This window comes from Enhydra lutris, unplaced genomic scaffold (genome assembly GCF_002288905.1).
Source record: "Enhydra lutris kenyoni isolate GAN:26980312 unplaced genomic scaffold, ASM228890v2 scaffoldscaffold1, whole genome shotgun sequence".
Classification (NCBI taxonomy): domain Eukaryota; kingdom Metazoa; phylum Chordata; class Mammalia; order Carnivora; family Mustelidae; genus Enhydra; species Enhydra lutris.
Genome location: NW_019154085.1, coordinates 44,325,592 through 44,345,294, shown reverse-complemented (window position 1 = coordinate 44,345,294; position 19,703 = coordinate 44,325,592). Strand labels below are relative to the sequence as shown.

Here is a 19,703-nt window from a genome sequence, read left to right as displayed (position 1 = left end):
TGGGGTTTGCAGGAGTCCAGCAAAAGGCTTGGAGGGTGAAGACAGCCTTCGGAGGGTGACATCAGCCTGCAGCGGGGGCCAGAAGCAACAGAGCACAGAGAGTCTGGTTTTCATTTACAGTTGGGTCAGGCCCACAGCGGGGAGAGGGAGAGGAGGGGTCGGGAGGAGGGGTGGGGAGGAGGAGGAGGAGAAGGAGGAGGAGGAGCTGGAGGAAGCCCTGACTGTATCCTTGGATCAGGTCCAGGGTTTGGAGCTCAGTCTTCCACCAAAGGCCGCTCAGTTCTCCTGCGCTCCAGCCTCCTGCAAGGACCACAAGGGGCTTCCTCCTCCGCCCGGAGCCCCGCTCTTGCAGAAAGGAAAGCAGACGCCGTCAGCGGGAAAACCATGCGAACCTAAGTGAATAGAGAAGCCCAGGGACATACATTTCTTCAGATTTGCTCAGGGTAAGCGTGCGGTCCCCTCTGCTTTCCTGGGGTAATGGGCGAGAAGGGACGGTTTCAGACCTGGCTGAGCGTTACTAGGGGGGGGTCTCATGGTCGCTCTGTTGGAGTTGGTGTTCTGGACATGGTTCTGGTCCCTGGAAGATTCAGCTGAGCTTTCTTTCCCACTTTGGGGCCCCGGGGTTTCTGCAGCTTGGTGAAGGCCACGGCCCGCCCGTGGGCTGCAGTCGCGTGGCGTTGTGGGTTTCCTCCACCCATCCTGCAGTGTTTCTGGGCTGCAGTCTGTTTGACAGTCTCTCCTCCTTCTGGAACTTGGGGGAGGGGAAGAATTTGCTTTGTTAGCAGAAGTGTCTTCGCGAGGATTCGCAACTACCCGTTGAGCGGCTTTTTGGGGAAGATTCTGTCTGAATCTTCCCAGGTGGGCACATCAGGTGGGCCTTCTGCCCCAGGCTCCACGTGGACAGGGGCTGGTGGAGCACATCTGTTACCCTTGGGGGCTGGGGGCAACTCTGGTGCCCTGGCTCAGGGCCAAGTCAAGAGTTCTCGGCTGGTACCAAGGGTTTCCTCTTTTCAGGAACCTGAGGTCACTGTTGGAATCTCTGTCCTGGGGTGGGGGGTGGGGGGTTTGCATAAAACTGCTGCCTAGGCCAGAGGAGGAGAAGGCATTTGGTGTTCGGGCCACATGCCCAGTGGATAAGGCAGGGCTCCTGGGGCCGTGGGGCCTGCCTGGCTTGCCCAGATGTGGTGCGGGTGCCAAGTCGGACGGCCCAAGTCCTGTTCCTGAGCTGGGACACCCAGGATGGATGGTGTTCCCTGACAGTGGTCAGCCAGCCTTGGGGACCTGTTTCAAGTGTTAGAAAGTGGACCAGGATTGAAGCAGGGGTAGGGTTGCTGGGAGGAACCAAGGGAATCCGGGGGTGAGGGGGGGAAATAAAACCCACATCAGCATTTCACAGCTTGGCCCAGGAGCACACTAAGAGGCTGGTCTGGGCTCCAAGAACAAGCTGCTCTGAGCACAGGGGTGTGTCCTGCACCCAGAGGGAGTGCAGGGGTGCTGGCCCATGCCAGCCAGCTCCTTGCCTGGTGCACAGCTATCCCTGTAGGATCTGAGGTCTGCAAAGGCACTCAGAGCCCATGTGGACTGATACTGCTCCTCGACCTGAGATTCCCCCCACCTCTCAGGGTACCCATTCCCAATAGTTCAAGACACTGAACAGAAACGACTTTAATTGACATCTAGGCCACCTCTGGGGTGGAGGACCAGAAGGGTGGGACCTGTACTTTACTTTGTTCTTAATGTGGACTTGTTGCTGAGTGTGAAGGCACAGGGATGGAGAGGTGAGGGACTTTTGTAGGAGCTCAACGTATAGTAATGGTCATGTGGTCTTAACCATCTTTGTTGAGGCAGAGGTTGCCATTACTGTGAGACTTATTTTTCTCTTTCCCTAGTCTGGCAGGGAGAAAACCAAGAAGAAGACATTGGGTGGAGAACAGGGCCTGGGAGAGGATGTCACAGCAAGGTGGAAAAGTGTGGCCATCCTGCATTTTTCCTTTGGGGGAATTGGAGGGTGTGACCACCCCACCTTCCTGGGAGGTGGCCAGGGAAGCCTCTAGAAGGTTAGCTCTTGACTCCAGCTCTGCCAGCTCCATCCCACCATGCTCGTGGCTCTTCTGATGGGATATATGGCCAATGTCCAAATGAGGGGTCTTAAGGGCATTTTTGATATAAGATCTTTCTGAATAGAAATGTCTTTGTTTCCGCACTGCCCTTTATTCTGGCCACATGAGTACCTTTTGTCATTTTCATAGCTTAGAACCTAACACATCACCAATGATGAAGTAGGAAGAAACCCTCAATTGATAATCAATGATGGATTTGTAGTTTTGGGGCAGAGGGCAGCAGGGCCCACTGCTGTAACCAGCTTGAAATCAGTCCTCTATCCCTCCTGGAAGTTGGTAGAGAGTTCCTGCCTCAGGAGCTTCCTGCCCGGGCAGCTTGCTCAACCAGATAAAGCATAGTTCTGACCAGGAGCCCGCGTTGCCACCCACTTTTATGTGAAATTCCACATTTAGGGTTTAAAAGTTGCCAGCAAGCCACAGAGTCTGTGCCACGAGACTGTCTTACAGGCATGCTAATGGCCTCAGACAGTTTTCTTTACAATTCGTTTTTGTCACTATTCAGTTTGGAGGAACCCTAGAGGATCTGTTATCTCTTGGAGGAGGAATCACAGGCGGCTTCCCCTTCTCAGTGGGACAAATTGTACCAGGCGGCCTTTCCATGCCACCCCTGGGCTCTCGTGGTATCTTCGCCGTGGGAAGCAGGCAGGGAGAACCACTCCACTGTGGCACCAACAGCTGACAGTGTCAGGAGGGACCTGACATTTAAAGAAATCTCGTTAGCTGCTCTAAGCTGAAGAAATGGAAGCCCAAAGTAATTCAAATTTTAACGCAGGGAAGCTTTAAAAAGTTCCGCTAATTCAGACAGCCTTGAACTAGACAAGGACGCTTCTCTTCACCCTCACATTTCCAGATACGGTGTCTGTCTTTCCAACATAAAAATTCTGGAAGGTTATTCTCTGTTTTAAGGAAAAGATGCTGCCTTCTCCCTCTAAATAAGGGGGATGCCTGCTCCCTGCTCATCACACACAGCATCCTGATTCACAAAGGGTGGCTGTCCACATTATCTTGATTTTTGAAAGCATAATTTCGAACACCTTCTGGTCTCATAAGTCTATTCCAGGAGAGAGATGAAATTTTGAGTTAGCACATTGACCCTGTGTAGCTTACCCTGAAAACGCAGGCTGGTTTTCTGTCCTCTAGAGGGCGGTGTGTGCAGCCTTCCGAGCTCCAGAAAAGTCTTCAAGTGGTGGGAGTGCTTCAGGGTGTGGTTTCTGGGTTTGTAGGGAGTAGGTTGATAGCCTTCTCAGCAGGGCTCAGGGGTAACTTTAGCCTGTTTAAACACACATCTTTTTAAATGTGACTGTAATACCTGAAGTGGATATACATTTAGAATTTTATTTTATTTTTTTCTGTGCTCAGGTACTGAAGTGAAATTGTGCCTTGAAACGAGGCATTCTGCACGCTCAAATAATTTTATTACAAGGGCGTCAGTCAAGTAAGAACTTATAAAAGAAACATTTTGCTCCCATCCCCTAAGAAAAGTGTAAATTAACAGTAGGTTGTTTCAGAACCAAAGCCAATTTGCATATTGAGGCCATGCTGTCTCCATGTAGGACTTTTGAACTTTAAAACTGGCAGGAATAATGTGAAGGGGAACTGATCCAGTAATTCCCAAACTTTTCATTACCAGACCTCTGCTACTTGCTCCAGAGAGGCAGCTTACTTGAACATCTTTTAAAAAATTCATGGGGCGCCTGGGTGGCTCAGGGGGTTGAGCCTCTGCCTTTGGCTCAGGTCGTGATCTCCGGGTCCTGGGATCGAGCCCCGCATCGGGCTCCGTGCTCTGAGGGAAGCCTGCTTCTCCCTCTCTCTCTGCCTGCCTCTCTGTCTACTTGTGATCTCTGTCAAATAAATAAATAAAATCTTAAAAAAAAATTCACACAGACTATCATTACAAACATCCCGTTTTAAATTAGACTTATCGTTAGCTCAGATTGTTGGCCTGAGCTCCCCACCGTTGGGGTCCTGAAGGACGGGATGCCAGCTCAGAGAGAATGTACCTAACCTTCTACTTGGTTCATGTGTTCTCATTCATTCAAGCTCAATGAGCCGTGCTCTGCTCCATGGGCTGGGGAGCTTAGAGGTTGAGGGAGGGTACAGGAATGACTGAGACATAGACCTCGCCCTCTGTTTGGCAAATATGTGATTTCCATTCAGCTATTTTAAATATCAAAAAATTACTACCTGGGTGGATGCTTTCTCCACACCCTTGACATTTCAGATGAAAGAATGGAGCACAGAGAAGTGAATGACTAGTCTGAGATCACAGTGTTAGCAAAACAAAGTCAGCATTTCTGGGTGCTCCTGCCCATATTAAATTGAGCTCATAAGCAGATACCCCAAGACCAGGAATATCAAGGGAGCAGAAGTCGTTAGAGAATATTTTAGGATATCATATGAACAAAGGCACTCCTTCCTATTGACCAATCTTCTATGGAGTAGTATATTATAAGTTTACTTAGCAGAGAGGTAATTGTTTAAAAAAATCTGGAAAGAGGAGAAAAAATAAGACAAACAGGAAAAGTTCTGCCAAACCCTTTCCCAAAGGCAAATTGCTAGTCTTTTGTAGGAGTCTGGCTGCATCTAGCAGAACATGATCCTGCTGTCCTCCTTCCTGAATTCTAAGTCTCATGAGATACAGAGAAATATTCATGAGTTAGGAATGGTCAGTGGAAATCATGGTGGGAACTAGTTCTGTAAGATTTCCCTGGTGTGCATTATACATTTACTTCATGGACCCAGGGCACTGAACATTGGCCACTGGAAGGAAGAACTCATGGGTCAGTTTAATTGGAAAATTAAAAATTGAACAGCAGCTGTAGATGACTCAGGTCTCAAGGGAAGCCATTCCAGGAAACTGGTTTTTCTCTTCTGGAATCTTCATCAGTTGATTCAGCACTCCTGAGCCAGCACCCAGAGCTAGGGCCAGCTTGGCCGAGGCTCACAGATTGCGGGATGTGCCCCTGGTGGGGGGCTCTCTGTTTCTTGTGGGGGCAGCAGGACACCCATCCCTGGTCAGGCCCAGGGAAACAGAGGGAAGGAAATCATAGCAGAACCTTACACGTAAGAGCCTAGGGAGATTAACTGATCATTACTGATAGAGAGGTAAGGAAGTAGAATTTTTCCAGGCTATTACACTAAATCTGGTGTTGATAATATTATATTAGAGGTTTTGACTTAAATTTAAAAAAAAAAGTCCATTTTAAATAATTTTCTCTTTCAGATTTGATCATGAATCAGAGCAGAAAACAAAGATGTTTAATTTTTCCTTGCAGTGTGAGCACGTTTTAACCACTTTGGGTAATTCTACAGTGGAACAGCATGGTTTTGGAGAAGCCAGGAGCCCCCAAAGTTTGTGGCCAGGAAAGGCAGAGAGGTGGCCAGAGGCCAGTGCCGGCCCAAGCAGCAGTCTCTCGGGACACGGCACTGGCATGGGCTGGACATGTGTGCAATTTCTTCTGAAGTGTTTTGGAAGGTACTCTCTCTCTGCTTTAACGTCAAATCCCATCTAGTCTCTGCTGAATGTTTATCATTAGCAGGAGAAATGGGGAAAATGCCATGTCTGGCTGCCTGGTCTTTAAGAGGGCAGAATGTTTTCTACACATGCGTGGTGGTGTCGAGCTTTTCCAGCTACCACTGATGTGGAACTTTCTGCTTCGTGGTTATTATCTTGGACCTTAGGAATATGTCCTTTAAATAAGTTTCCACGTATCTGACAGCTCACCTGGAGGCTCTTCAAGTGGCCTTTACAGGGGGAAGGAAGCTAACACTGACGGTGCTTAGCCTATGCTTGCCCGTGGCCTCATTCAGTGGGGAGGCTGCGTGTGTGTGTGTGTGTGTGGGGTCATCCCATCCCTCCCTTTCTGTATTGCCCTGTTTAAATACAGGAGCTGCTGAATGGGTATCGTTTTACTTGACTTTACCAGGAGGAGCCAACAATGAAAGATCTAGACTTGGCTACTGAGTGTTTACAAGGACACTGTGGGTGGCAGTGAGGCCAAGCCAACACACATCATCAGAAGAGTTAAAATTTCGCTATCGCAGGAAACACGTTCAGAGCCTGGGTCAAACAGATAATGTCTCAGACATATGTATGTGTGGTTGATATCTTCTTCCTTTGTGCATTTTCATAGAATGGAAAGATGAGCTTCAAGTTGTAAAATAAACAGTTGAAAGACTACCTTTAGATTTAGAAGGGTTTTCTCTGAGATGTTCCAAAGCCTTTGCTTTTGAGGATTCCCCCAAAACTCTTTCAAATGGCAGGGATATATTAAATTCCACCCTCTTCCTTCTATAATGGAGGACCTAATAAATTCTTTATTCTCTTCCTTCCTGGTGGGCAAGAACGAGGACCCCTTTCCCAGGATTCCTGCCAGACAGCAAGGGGAGTGAGAGAAGGAGGCCTGAGAAGGCAGCTTGGGCTGCCAGCTTGAGCCCCTGGGGTTTCCTGAAGTGTGACTTCTGGTCTCGCTGCAGAGAGGCCACACGCCTTCCTGGTCATCAAGGATTTCTGTAGCTCCCACTTTAAATGGGACATCAGGAGTTAACAGAAATCCTAGAACTTGTAGGAGGGCCAGACTGATTTTAAAAAGCAGTGCTCACAGAAGAGTGAATAAATGCCCTCAAAATGGGGCCTCTGGATATATTTAAGCTTTTGTTTCAAAATTATTTCCTTGTGTGCCTGTGTGTGTCTCTTTCTTAAAAAAGATTTCCAGACACGGAAAATGAAAAAGCTTTTGAGTAGACGTTATGAAAACTAATTTCATGGAATTGCAGAATAGCTTGGGGGAAGTCTTTGGAATATGACCCAGTAGGATGGCAAATTGGAGGTCCATGGAAAGCCATCTTTGAAATGAGAGATGTCTGTAAATTTCAACTGGACAGATACAAAAAGGAAAAATGCAGCTCGGAACCTTCTCAGAACAAGACAGAGTGATGAAAGGAATTACTAATGCCAAATAGAAAGATAAGAATGCAACTTTAATGAAGTTCTATGATCGAATCCACTGACTTCTGGACCCAGAACCTATGACACAAAGAAGAACCTCATCGCACCCGACCCAAGGGTCTCAAGCGGCCAATTCTGACTTTTCTTTCATGTTTAAAACAAGAGCAGCAGGCAAATGGATCCTCCTGACACAGAATCAGTCCCCAGAGAAGTCTATTTTTCCCCCAGAAGAGATAGGGAGTTTCCTTGGGATCTGGGCCAGACCTGGCACCATCTCTCAGGGTTTTCAGGGGATTTTCCCATGGGCTTTGCAAACACAGACTTTGGTTAGGATTCTGGTTAGGATTCTGGTTCTATCTTGTTTTATCCATGTGGTCTTGCCTCCCCTGGTTTCAGTTTCCAGCTATAAAATGAGGGGGGTGGTGGATGGAAGAAGTCATTGGGTTGTTGGGTGGAGGGCATGAAATCCCATGGGTGAGACAGAAGTGCCATAAATACTACTCGTGCTCTCTTGTCTCTATTTCCTGGGGTGGGGGAGGGTGATGAGGGAGTGGCTGCGTCCTTCTCCCTTGCTAAAATGAGCAAGCCCACTGCATTTGGGAAGATGATGTTTGACATCTTTTAAAAACTTCAGTTTTAAAAATTGGGACTCCATGACATGATAAAAAGAATAGACTTAATTGCAAACAGACACATTAACAAATATCCAGCAGCTGGGCTAGGAACACTTGAGCCACATGACTGGCTCCCAAGCATGATGGCAAGAAAATGTGTGGGACCAAAAGCAGTTTTCCCACCTGGGGATTCAACTTGGGCCAAACCACGTGAGCTCATCAGTCATGAGTATGGCTTGGATAACACAAGCAACGTCTCCAAAACAGGAGGAGTTTTCCACATCTGTCCTCTCTCCCCTCCCCTCTCCTCTGCTCCCCTCTGTTGTCTTCCAGTCTTCTCCTCCCCTCCCTTCCTTTTTTCCTTAATATCTGGGTAGATTTTAGAAAAGATAATTCCTGTGCACTGTACACTCATTTCATTATTTTGGGTACTTCATTTATGGGGTTACTCTTCTAAAGATGAGTATCTTGGAAATAAAAGTTTTTATATGTCATTTTCAACCAATTTAAGGTTCATTTTCCTTAGAGAAGAGTTGGAGTAAGTAATGTCTCAGGAAGATGTTAGAGATTTCATCTCATTATAGTTTAGATTTTTTTGCGCTTTATCAAAGATAAGAAAATTATTTCAGAATTTCTCAGTAGAGAGCCTACTCAGCGTTTAACGTATGAGAGGACCCGAGGACTGTAAGAAGTCAGATGTGTGAGTTGCAGGGACGGTTACAAAGCCATTAGTAAACTGTTGAACACAGTGTACCCGTTTGTGAAGGCTGCTTGCAGGGGCCTGGGGTCCTCCTGTCCCACACCCAGCAGGGAGTGAGCAGATCTTATCTCCCATCCTGCTTTTTTCCATATGGATTACGCGGTCCAGTGATTTCTGCTGAGGCCCTGTGATAGTCTCCTGCTCTCATTCTTAAGCAAAAGCACTACTTAGAACCTTGCATCTTGTGTGTGGATCAAATGTTTAGAACGGTTGAGCTAGACTCCCTAAAAGACTCACATTAAAATTTTTCACTGAAGCGGTGGTGCTATGGTGCTTAAACTTTAGTGGGGAGGTAGAATAGATGCTTCTAGAATCACACGCGGACATGGATCCTATCCCCAGAAAACCCTGTATACTCAGATACTGTTGTGTACACATTTGTGGGAAGTTGACAGGTCCTTTGAAATTTATGGATCCATATTAAAAAAATGTTTTGACCAATTACAGTATTACAGGTTGTTTTAGAAAGGGCTGCCTAGAGTTTTAGGAAGAATCCAGTAGCATTTAAATAATATGGACATACGGGACGCCTGGGTGGCTCAGTTGGTTGGGCGGTTGCCTTCAGCTCAGGGCATGATCCCAGTGTTCTGGGATCGAGTCCCACATCAGGCTCCTTGCTCAGCAGGGAGCCTGCTTCTCCCTCTGCCTCTGCCTGCCTCTCTGTCTTCCTGTGCTTTCTCGCTCTCTCTCTCTCTCTCTCTAACAAATAAATAAATAAAATTAAAAAAAAGAGTCTTTAAATAATATGGACACACAATTTTCTCATAAAACTATTTTCTAGTAGGATGCTTATTGATGATAGAAAAATCCAATGTTTAATTTTAATAGAAAGAATCAACAATAGCACATGTACAATGTACTTTTACATTGTTCTAATGTGTATATCCCCAGGCGCCTGGGTGGCAATTAAGACTCTTGATACTGACTCAGGCCATGATCTCCAGATCGTGAGATTGAGTCCTGTGTTGGGCTCCATGCTGGGCGTGGAGCCTGCTTGAGGTTCTTTCTCTCCCTCTTCCCTTTCCCCCCTTTAAAAAATGTGTATATCCTCAACTGAGAACACAAACATATAAATTAAAGACCTTGCATTTACTTTTTTTTCCCCCAGAAGAAAAATTCAGAGATAGGTCTAGCAGAATGTGGGGAAAGGGAGTTATGGCTGGATGGAAAAATCTGGAAAATTTCCAGGGTAGAACATCGGCTTGAGGAATTCCTAGGTGGTGGAGGAGGCAATCCTGGGGCTGGGTTGGAAGGTCATCTTCAGTGGAGAAAGTAGACCAATCAGGCAAGTGGTGCCTGTGGGAAGTGCCCTGAACACTAGCCAGGACTCAGTTAGGACTTTGGAACACCATGGCACCAAGAGCCAAGCACTGGGGGCTGCCCTTCTCTACTGTATTGATCCATGTCTAATGCATGTTCACCATTTCAAGCCAAGATGTTTGGGTTGTGCCTTTGAAATGCTGCCATTGTGACCACTCGCTGTCACCTTACTGTAAGAAAGAAAGGATGTCCTCTTGAAGACTGGCCTCCTGATCATCACGAGAACAAATTTTTCTTCACAGTGTTGATATGTTTCCAAGAGAAAATTGTATCAACAGGTGGTTCTCTTTTTAAGCTCTCAGAAGTGGAGTCACAGGGTTGATTTATCTTTTTGTTGGCTTTCCTTGGAAATCTAAATTCGCAGTGGATCTTGGAATCCACTCTCTTTTTTATGGTTTTGCCTTTCTCCATCTAGTCCACCAACTTTTGGCCAGCTGACTGAGAGCCCACACTCTGCGTCTTGTTGTTCCTCAGAGCTGGGCCAGATGTTTGAACTCCAGCTTCTCCCTCTGGGCCTGACACCTGGTGGGCAAAACTGTGGGCCTCAGCTTAGGTTTTCTTTGTGCTTACTGCACCTGCGTCCTTAGGTGGCAGCCTTCTGAGGGCTGCCGCTTGTTTCTCCTTGGCCCTCAATGCTGTCTTGTTGAGTAGTCCAACTGGACACTGGTCTCCTGCCAAGGCCACCTCACTAAATAGACTTTCCTCTGCTATCATGACTTGTGTTTCTCTATATGACAACACTGACAATAGTAGATCATCCTTAATACTGGCTTCATTCGCAATGTGGGGAAGATGGAGTTCCTGCATTGTATGGTGGACAACTGTGAGCAGAATCATTGGGTCATCTCCTAGGGCAAGAGGAAGGTCAAGCTGGAGAGGTCAACAGGTGCAAAAGCTTAGGCCTTTCCTGGAGCTGATTTAAGAGTTCAGACCGTACTGAGGGAAGAAATAATTTTTGCACCAGGTCTCACTGTTATATCAGATTCTTTTTTACTTTCAAACGACTCAAGTCTTGTTCCCCAAAGCTTAAATTTTGCTGCCTGATACATATTTTCTTCTTCCTTTCCAAGTATTATTTATGGGAGAAAACAAACATTATGCTGATTCATTATAGGGGCAAGGAAGCATGCTTTAAGAAAATGTTTACTTGGATTTTGTTCCCATTTTAGCTCTTAGCCATGATCATACCTCAAAAAAAGTTTATATTATACCTGTTAAATCGATGGCTACATTTAAGGGGCACATTCTTACCCTTACTTTTGAAAACAGGTGATTTTTCCTGTCCTTTCTTAAAAATTGTGGTAAAACACACATAGCATAAATTTACCATCTTAGCCATAGTTTTGTAAGTATTTTTAAAATTTATTTTTGAGAGAGAGAGAGAGAGAGAGAGAGAGAGAGAGAGAGAGGTGGGGAAGGTGAGGGAGAAAGAATCCCAGACTTTCCAGTGGATCCTGAAGTGGGGCCCAATCTCATGACCCTGAGATCACGATTCAAGCCAAAATCAAGAGTCAGATGCTTAACCCACTGAGCCACCCAGGTGCCCTCCATCCTAACCATTTTTAAGTGAACAGTCCAGTAATGTTAACTATATGTTCCTTGTTGTGCAATGAATCTCTAGAATTTTCTCATCTTGCAAAACTGGAACTCTTTACTTGTTGAGCATCTCCCCCCTTCCCCACCCTTTGGCAACCACCATTCTATTTTATGTTTCTAACGGTTGGACGACTTCAGATACCACCTCTAAGTGGAATCTTGCAGTATGTGTCTTTCTGTAACTGGCTCATTTCACTTCTCATAGTGTCCACAAGCTTCATCTCACAATGTCTCATATGGTAGGATTCCCTTATTTTTTAAGGCTGAGTAATACTTCACCATATGCATGTCCCACATTTATCTTTATCTGTTCATCCATCAGTGGACATTTATGTTGTGTCTACTTCTTGGCTGTTGTGGCAAATGCTGCAACAAATTTCCATGTGCAGCTCTTTCTTTGCAATCCTATTTCAGTTATTTTGGATGTATGCCCAGAAGTGGCATTGCTGGGTTATATGGTAATTCTATTTTTAATTTTTTGAGGACCCTCCATATCATTTTCTATAGTGTCTGGATTGTTTTATATTCCCACCAGTAGGACACCAAGGTTCCAATTTTCCAACATCCTCATCAATTATTATTGTTTACTATTGTTTTGATATTCATTCTAATGGGTGTGACGTGATATCTCATTGTTTTGATTTGCATTTCTCTGATGATGAGTGATATTGAGTATCTTTTCATGTGCTTAATGGTCATTGGTGTATCTTCTTTGGAGAAATGTCTATTCAAGCACTTTTCCCATTTTTAAGTCAGATTATTTGCTGTTGCTGCTGTTGTTGAGTTGTGGGAGTTCTTTATATATTCCGGATTTGAAACCTTTGTCAGATATGGGGTTTGTGAATATTTTCTCTTTTTCTGTAGGTTGATTTCACTCTGTTGATAGTTTCCTTTGCTGCGCAGAGTTTTTGTTTGATCAACTCCCATTTGCTTTTGGTGTCATATCCACGAAAACATTGCCAAATCCAATGTTATGAAGACTTCAATATTTTCTTCTAGGAATTTTAGAGTTTCAAGTCTTATGTTTAGATCTTTAATCTGTTTTGAGCTAGTTTTTGTAAATATTATAAGATAAGCATCTAATTTTGTTCTTTTGCATGTGGATATTCAGTTTTACCTGCACTATTTGTTGAAAACTGTCCTTTTCTTATTGTTTAGACTTGGCACTCTTCTGAAAGATTGTTTGACAATATACATGAGGTGAGGGTTATTTCCAGGATCTCTGTCTCTTTCCATTGGTCTATACATCTGTCTTTATTCTAGCACCATTCTGTTTTAAAGACTGTAGCTTTGTAATATGTTTTGGAATCAGGAAATGTGACACCTCCAGTTCTATTTTTCTTTCTCAAGATCGTTGTAGCTCTTTTGGGTCTTTTGAACACCTGTATGACTTTAGGATTTTTTCCCCCTATTTCTACAAAAAAATGTCATTGGAATTTTGATAGGGCAGGGGTGCTTTCTGATTTGGGGTGAGGAGAGGGTGTTGTTTGTAGGACAAAGGTTTGGTGACACAGGCTACCGAGCCCATCTGAACATGAGCTTGGCTGGTTGAAAGTCATGTGTGCAGCCACCAAGTGGTGTGTGCCTATGGGACACCATGTAGCAACGTGGTCAGTCCTCAGGTTTGGCTTCACAAGCTTGTTGGTTCAATGTCCCTGGATACATTCCATTCGGAGATTGCTGGTTGGCATACAGCAGGTTTTTGTTGGGAAGAGAGTGCTAAATAGAGAGTAAGGGCAAGATTTGAAGTGGGTCCAGAGGCCATGGTTGTGTTGGCACATACTCCAATGTGGGCAAAGCCCATTTTCTCCATAAACTAAAGATTTCCTGGGGGATTCTTTCAAACCTAATCTACACAATTAAGCTGGGTGTCACAGACCTACCATTCTTTGTGCCCACAAATACCTTTACTCTTGATTCCTTCTGCCATTTGTTTGGTGACTTGATGCCCAACTCAGTCTGAGAGGAAACAAAGTTTAATTGCCCCCCCCCACCTTTTTTTAAGCTATGGCCAAAGGGATATAATCATTAGATTCAAAGATTCTCATGTATTGTTTAGTCAAAGCTACATTTCATAAAACGGATAAATCCTAGTTTGTAATCTGAGTGTTGAAACTGATCACTTCGCTTTGCCCTATTTTCTCGTTCAGGTTCCCACTTGGTGCTTAGACACGTTCAAAATGAGGAAACATCGACATTTGCCCTTGGTGGCCATGTTTTGTCTCTTTCTCTCAGGCTTTTCTCTTACCCGTGCCCAACAGCAGCAAGCAGGTAAGATCCAGAAACATTTCTTACTTTTATTCAAAGGAATATGTTCTCTGATTATAGATCTGAGACCTCAAGAGCTTGAGATAGAACCTAGACATGGTTTGAAGGGATGGTGAAACCCTTTGTTATCAGGTGTTCATTCAGGCTACAGACCTTTCCAGATGCTCTGTATCAGGGATAGATGGCTTATTTTTATGAAAACTTAGGTTGGATATCCTGAAGTTGGTTCACAGGTGGTTTGTCTTTACACTGGTTGTGAGCAGAAAGTTTGTTTCACAAATATTTTACCAAATATAGAGCTTTTCCACCTTTTTGGCACTGGTTTGATCTCACAGCACATAAAACTAGGGCAAGACAATGATTGAAAATAAACATTTTTCTTAAAAACAGAACACACAGATCATCCCCTCTCTATCACTCTGGGCACATAAAGACATTTTTGATCTAGAATCACCCTATCTTGAGAAAGTCAGTTTCTCAAAACCATTTTAAAAAATAGATCTGAGTTAACTCTCTTAAGAAGTTGCTTGCAGAGTTTTAGAAAATTGAGAAATGCTTCATGCAATATTAGCTTGTAGGGATGGGGGGATGGGCTTGGGTCTTCCTCTTCTTTACCTGGAAAGTTGGGAGTTGGGCAGGGATCCTCCCACAAGGTTCTGTGGTCCTTAGAGGGCAGAGAGCTGAGTACCGTCTCAAGGAAAGGGGGACATTCCTTGGGGCATCAGGGCAGCTTGAGGTAAGTAGAGTCCAGGAGCTGGCTGTGTGCGGCCAGCCTTGCCCACAGCACAGAAGGCACTCTTTGGCCCCCCACAGCCTGACACCCTGAGCCTCCTGCTTCTATTTTTCAGAGAGGACTGGATTCATCTTTGAAAAAGACAGATAACGTCTCACATCTCAAAGGCTTTTCTGGCCCTGAGAAATATATAGTCACTGGTTAGAGTACCTTTCTTCATGTTAAAAAGACAGAAAAACGAGATGCTGCTTTTTTCTACAGTGACACAAGTCTTCACTGAAGGAAGACCTCTTTATTACATTTCTTCTTCTCACAAATTACTCAAAGCATTGGAGGCTAGTTGATGTAAAGTGGTGGGAGTTTTCATGGTTCCTTCTTCTCGAGGCCCAGTCTCAGAGCCCAAACTGAAGGATGAACTCATAAAATGCTGGTGGGTGATCTCTGATGAGATAGCCTTCTGGTCTCATCAGGTGGGTCTTGGGGCTCAAGCTGTCACAAAGAATCATGCCTGAGTTAAAGACACTCCAGGGAATGCTCCCGCCCCCGCCCCCATTTTCTGGAGCCTGCCACTGGTTCCCATATAGGGTTCATTGCATATGGAACATGGGCTAGTGAGGGGCCACCAGCTGCCGTCAAGTCCCCGCACCCAGGTAAGTCAGCGAGCTCCCTCAGAGAGTGCCCAGTTCAAGGGCAGACAGAGGAGGAAGGAAGGCTTTGTGCTGAACAGGAGAAAAATCTAAACAAATGTCTTTTTTTAAAGATGTCAAAAATGGTGCTGCTGCCGATATAATATTTCTAGTGGATTCCTCTTGGAGCACTGGAAAGGAACATTTCCGACTTGTTCGAGAGTTTCTGTATGATGTTATAGAATCTTTAGCTGTGGGAGACAGTGATTTCCGTTTTGCTCTGGTCCAGTTCAACGGCAACCCACACACTGAGTTCCTGTTAAATACGTACCGTACTAAGCAAGAAGTCCTCTCCCACATTTCCAACATGTCCTATATTGGGGGAAGCAATGAGACTGGAAAAGGATTAGAATACGTAATGCAGAATCACCTTACTGAGGCTGCTGGAAGCCGGGCCCGTGATGGAGTCCCTCAGGTTATTGTAGTGTTAACCGATGGACACTCGGACGACGGCCTTACTCTGCCCTCAGTGGAACTTAAGTCTGCTGATGTTAACGTGTTTGCGATTGGAGTTGAGGAAGCAGATGAAGGAGCGTTAAAAGAAATAGCAAGCGAACCGCTCAATCTGCATGTTTTCAACCTAGAGAATTTTACCTCACTTCATGACATAGTAGGAAACTTAGTGTCCTGTGTGCAGTCATCCGTGGCTCCAGAAGGGGCTGGAGGCACAGAGACCCTTAAAGACATCACAGGTAATGGCAACATGGCCAAGCTGCTGCCCGCCTTGCTGTTCTTTGGAGATAAGCTTGGCAACCGCTGGCATTCGAGCAACACTGTGGCTAGTGGTGGGTGGGTGGGAGTGGGAAGAGATGGCTCTTCATGGGTCTAAAAACAAAGGTTTGACCATGCTCTATAGTGTCCTTCTGAAATAGAGCTCTCACCTACCTCAAACAGTTTAATATGAACTCAATAAAACCCCCATCTGCCATTATGATCCCACAGGAGGTCCTTCAACCATTCCTAGCAAAAGCAGCTTCCACGTGGTGGGTCAGGAGTTTAACAAAGATCCCTCGCACCTCTTACCTGAACAGAGAGCCTATTTCCTGGAAAGAGGGCTCCCTGCTGGATGGCTATGGCGGAGCTTGCAGAGAGAGAGTGAAAGAGGCAAGGGGACCTTCTTGGGAGGGAAATCCGGGATGGTAGTGAGTCAGCTCCTGCAATGGCCCACACAGGGGTCCTGCTTTGGGGAAGATGGGGGGAAGATGGGGACAGTGGTGTGGACCAGGATGGGGAGGAGCCCTAGAGAGGCAACCGGATGTGTAACCCAGGGAACGCTACCACTGTGGATGGATGGAGATTGAGGGCTGATTGTGAGGGTAGGTAGTGTCCAGTGATGCTCACAGGCCCATGTGGCCCTCATGAGTGTAAGGTGCAGTGGGAAGAGGGCCTTGGGGGACCTGGGAGGCTGCCATTCAGGAGGGTTAGCCACAGAGATGTTACAGTCTCTGGAGATGAGCCCAGGGTGTGTGGTGTGGACATAAGGCTGAGTGTGATGGGAGGGAATCCCTGAGGAAGGTCGGAGATCACTTGGGTACCCTGAGGAAGAGGAGGAAGTGGATGACTCTTTGAAGGAGGAGTGAGTGGGGGGTGGCCTGGGCAGGCTCCACACCACACCCAGGAAGCAACCACGGGAGCAAGATCCATGCCCATGGCTTCTCCCAAATTTCCAAAGTGGTTGCCGCCCAGGGACTCAGAGATGAGGCAGGAGGCTGGGTGACTGGCGGAGAGTCTGTCTCTTGTTAATTCCACACACGGGGTGGAGCAGGGAGAAGAAAGAGTTGAGATTCTGAGGCATAAATTGGGCAATCTAAAAGGCCACATGGGAGGGGCTGGTGGAAAGGGGCATGAGGGGCATGAGGAGTCTGGAGAAAGGTAGAGCTTTCTGGATTGTGGTGAGGATAATGGGGGAATACAGATTCAGAAAGCAAAGGCTGGGGAAGAAGTTGACTAGATGTCAGGAGAAGGAACCGGTCATCTCAGGCAGAGCTTGGAGGAGAGAAGGGTTCCAGAACTAACCAACCCCAAGTTGTTTCAGAGAGTGGTCTTCCCCAGGGTTCCCATGATCTCAGTTGTGACAGGGTTGGGAAGGTTGACACCCCTGCCAGCAGGTCTACCTCTGACAGAGGAGTGAGTGACGGCTTCCATCATTTATGTTTAACCCTGGAAAGTGTCCTCTCCTACGTGCGACATGCCTTTCATGACAGACGTGTCGATCCTGCCAGATTATAGGAGAAGGAGCTGGGACCCCCCCAGAGCATCCCAGACCAAACACTCTGGGCCACAAGGATATGACACGTGGGTATTTGTGATGACCTATCCCAGTCTCTACAATATTCTCAGTGTCAGTAATTCACCAACAATCACATTTCTGAATGGTGGAATAAGAACTAACCCGTGTCCAAACAGTGAAGTGATCAGTAGAGAAATGGGACATCTTTTCTTGAGTGCTGGCTTGGCTGACTCAGGAAAAAGAGGGGATGAGTTTACCTTTACCTTTAACCATTCTATCAATGAACAAGGAGCCTGTCCATAGAGTCTGTTTCCACACGGATGATAAAACCTTTGTTTTTATACCTAGAAAGCATCTCTGTCTTCTAGTGTCCAAGCCACTAGCAGCTCCAGGGTGGAATATTAATCCGTTTATGTTGTCTTTTCTGATTAACTTCACTCTGCAATTCCTCCAGTATCACAGCCCACTGCATGTTCCACAGCCAAAAGTAAAATAATAATCATTCTCTGCTTATGGTTTTTAAGGTTGCCAGAGGGCAGTATAGAGATTGCTAGTAAGTTAGGGCCATTTCTTCCCATCACCTGTACGTGTACGAAATGTTAATGGTCCCCACTGTTCTAAATGAACTCTGCTCAAGTCATCAGTCTCTGAAGGTTGCGTTTTAAAAAAATCTCTTTCTTATTCTTTTGTAAAGGCATTTCACTAAGATACAAAAGGTCTGCACTGAAGCGAAACTGATAAGTGGTCTGTATTCAGCGAGGATTTCAGTGTCAGCCTTCTTTTCTTTGCAAGATATCGTTTTAAAGCACTCACAAAGTCCATCTACAATTTTTCAGATTTACGTAGGAAATCTGTATGTGATCTTTTTTACTATACTTAAAAAGAGGAAGCATCCCACGAGCTCAGGAAGGCACTGAGCCCACACAAATGTGCTCAGGGAAAGAGTGTTTCCAACAGTGTTAAAGGAGCTTGATGTTTCCATGGACATTGTGAAACGTCTCTGTAGAAAATGCCAGAGAGGGTGTGACACACGAGCTGTTAAAGCAGAGAACCAGGCAACCTCCTGTTTTTAAGTTTATTATACCTGGTTATCCTTAAGAGTTGGTGTTGGTCATTGGTATGGCTTGTTGTACACAAGAACCCATAGCTCTTGTGCTCGTCTGAGGCTTTGGTTCTCCTGGATAACACAGCATGCCCTTGTTCATTCCATCATTGTGTGCATCAGAGGACAATGTTGTTTTTTCAGTGATGACAAATTATCCAACATGTTTCTATGACCTGTTGCCATTCAGCCTTTAGGAAGAGAAAAGTTCAAGGATTCTCCCACAGGGCTTCTCTTCTTTATGTACTCCTGGAAATTGCAACCACAAAATAATAATGCGATAAATTAACTAAAAAGTAGTAAACAAATAAAGAATGTGCCATTTTGTGTTTTAGGTGTTGTTTTTCTCTTCTTGACCCTAGGCTCATCACTAATCCTTCTTTTAAATGACCTGGCATGTGGAGTCAGTGGCCAATCTTCCATCATCTTTCTGGGGTGTTGATTCACGCCTGGGAAATGTTGAGGAATATGGTGGTGTGATTGACAGAGCATCTGGCTCTAGTGATGCTGTGGGCCATTTCTGAGGCCCTGCATCCTCCCAGAGATCCCTCAGGAATCTTAAGTTTTGGCTAAAGAGTAGTAAATGCTTTGGCATTCTTAGCAAAGTCCCACTCTCATTTAATACTTGGGTGTGATGTTTATTAAAAATATGAGAAGCAAATCAAAATTACTGTGTCAAAAATACTGTAGTAAATTATTCCTCTCATTAGAGCTCATAGTTACAAGTTAATATCTTCCCCTATGCAAGGAATTCATCTGCAAAAATGTCAAGGATTTTGTGGAAAGGAGGGAAGACCAAGCTGTTTCAATTCTAGCAATCCCTGGTTTGGCATACACTGTGAGGGAATTTGGGGAAGAACATAATTGCTCTATAGCAAAATTCTTTCATTTTATGAGATTGGATTTGTATCCTATTTCTATAGTGAAAATGAAAGCAATTTTGCTGGCCCAAGGAAATTTTCATTTTAAACATAAAATATTCACTGTTGTTAAAAAAGCCAGAATGACTAGTCATAGTTTTGTGATTATATCCTAAATACAGCCTCCTAAAATCTCAGAATATAAATATCACATATGCTCCCGAAGAATCCATTCCTGTTCCTGACATGCACTTATTAAAAAACATTCACCAGACTAATTTGGCTTTTCCACTAATTTTAAACCAGTCTGATATAAATGTTCTAGCCAAACGTTTGAAATATTCTGCTCAGGTCTCCAAATTATTGATTGGCCTTGTGAAATCCCCATTCTCCCTAACGGGATAGGAGTGTGTAACTTGCCATTATGGGGAGAAAAGAGGCCTAGGTCTCCGTTTTTATGTCCATC

The 19,703-nt window shown here is 45.1% G+C and overlaps 1 protein-coding gene across 5 annotated transcripts in view; it reads left to right on the top strand.

Moving 5' to 3' along the window:
- Window positions 1-391: 391 nt before the first annotated feature.
- Window positions 392-19,703, top strand: part of LOC111141881 (collagen type VI alpha 3 chain) — a 78,043-nt gene continuing 58,731 nt past the window's right edge. For 4 of the 5 annotated variants that reach the window (XM_022494744.1, XM_022494734.1, XM_022494731.1 and 1 more), the window contains exons 1-2: window positions 392-443; window positions 13,509-13,629. In XM_022494744.1, coding sequence (XP_022350452.1) covers window positions 13,539-13,629 — 91 coding nt within the window. In that variant the 5' untranslated portion in view covers window positions 392-443; window positions 13,509-13,538. Of the gene's footprint in view, window positions 444-13,508; window positions 13,630-15,119; window positions 15,738-19,703 lie in introns of all 5 variants that reach the window. The other variant, XM_022494722.1, reaches the window with a different exon arrangement.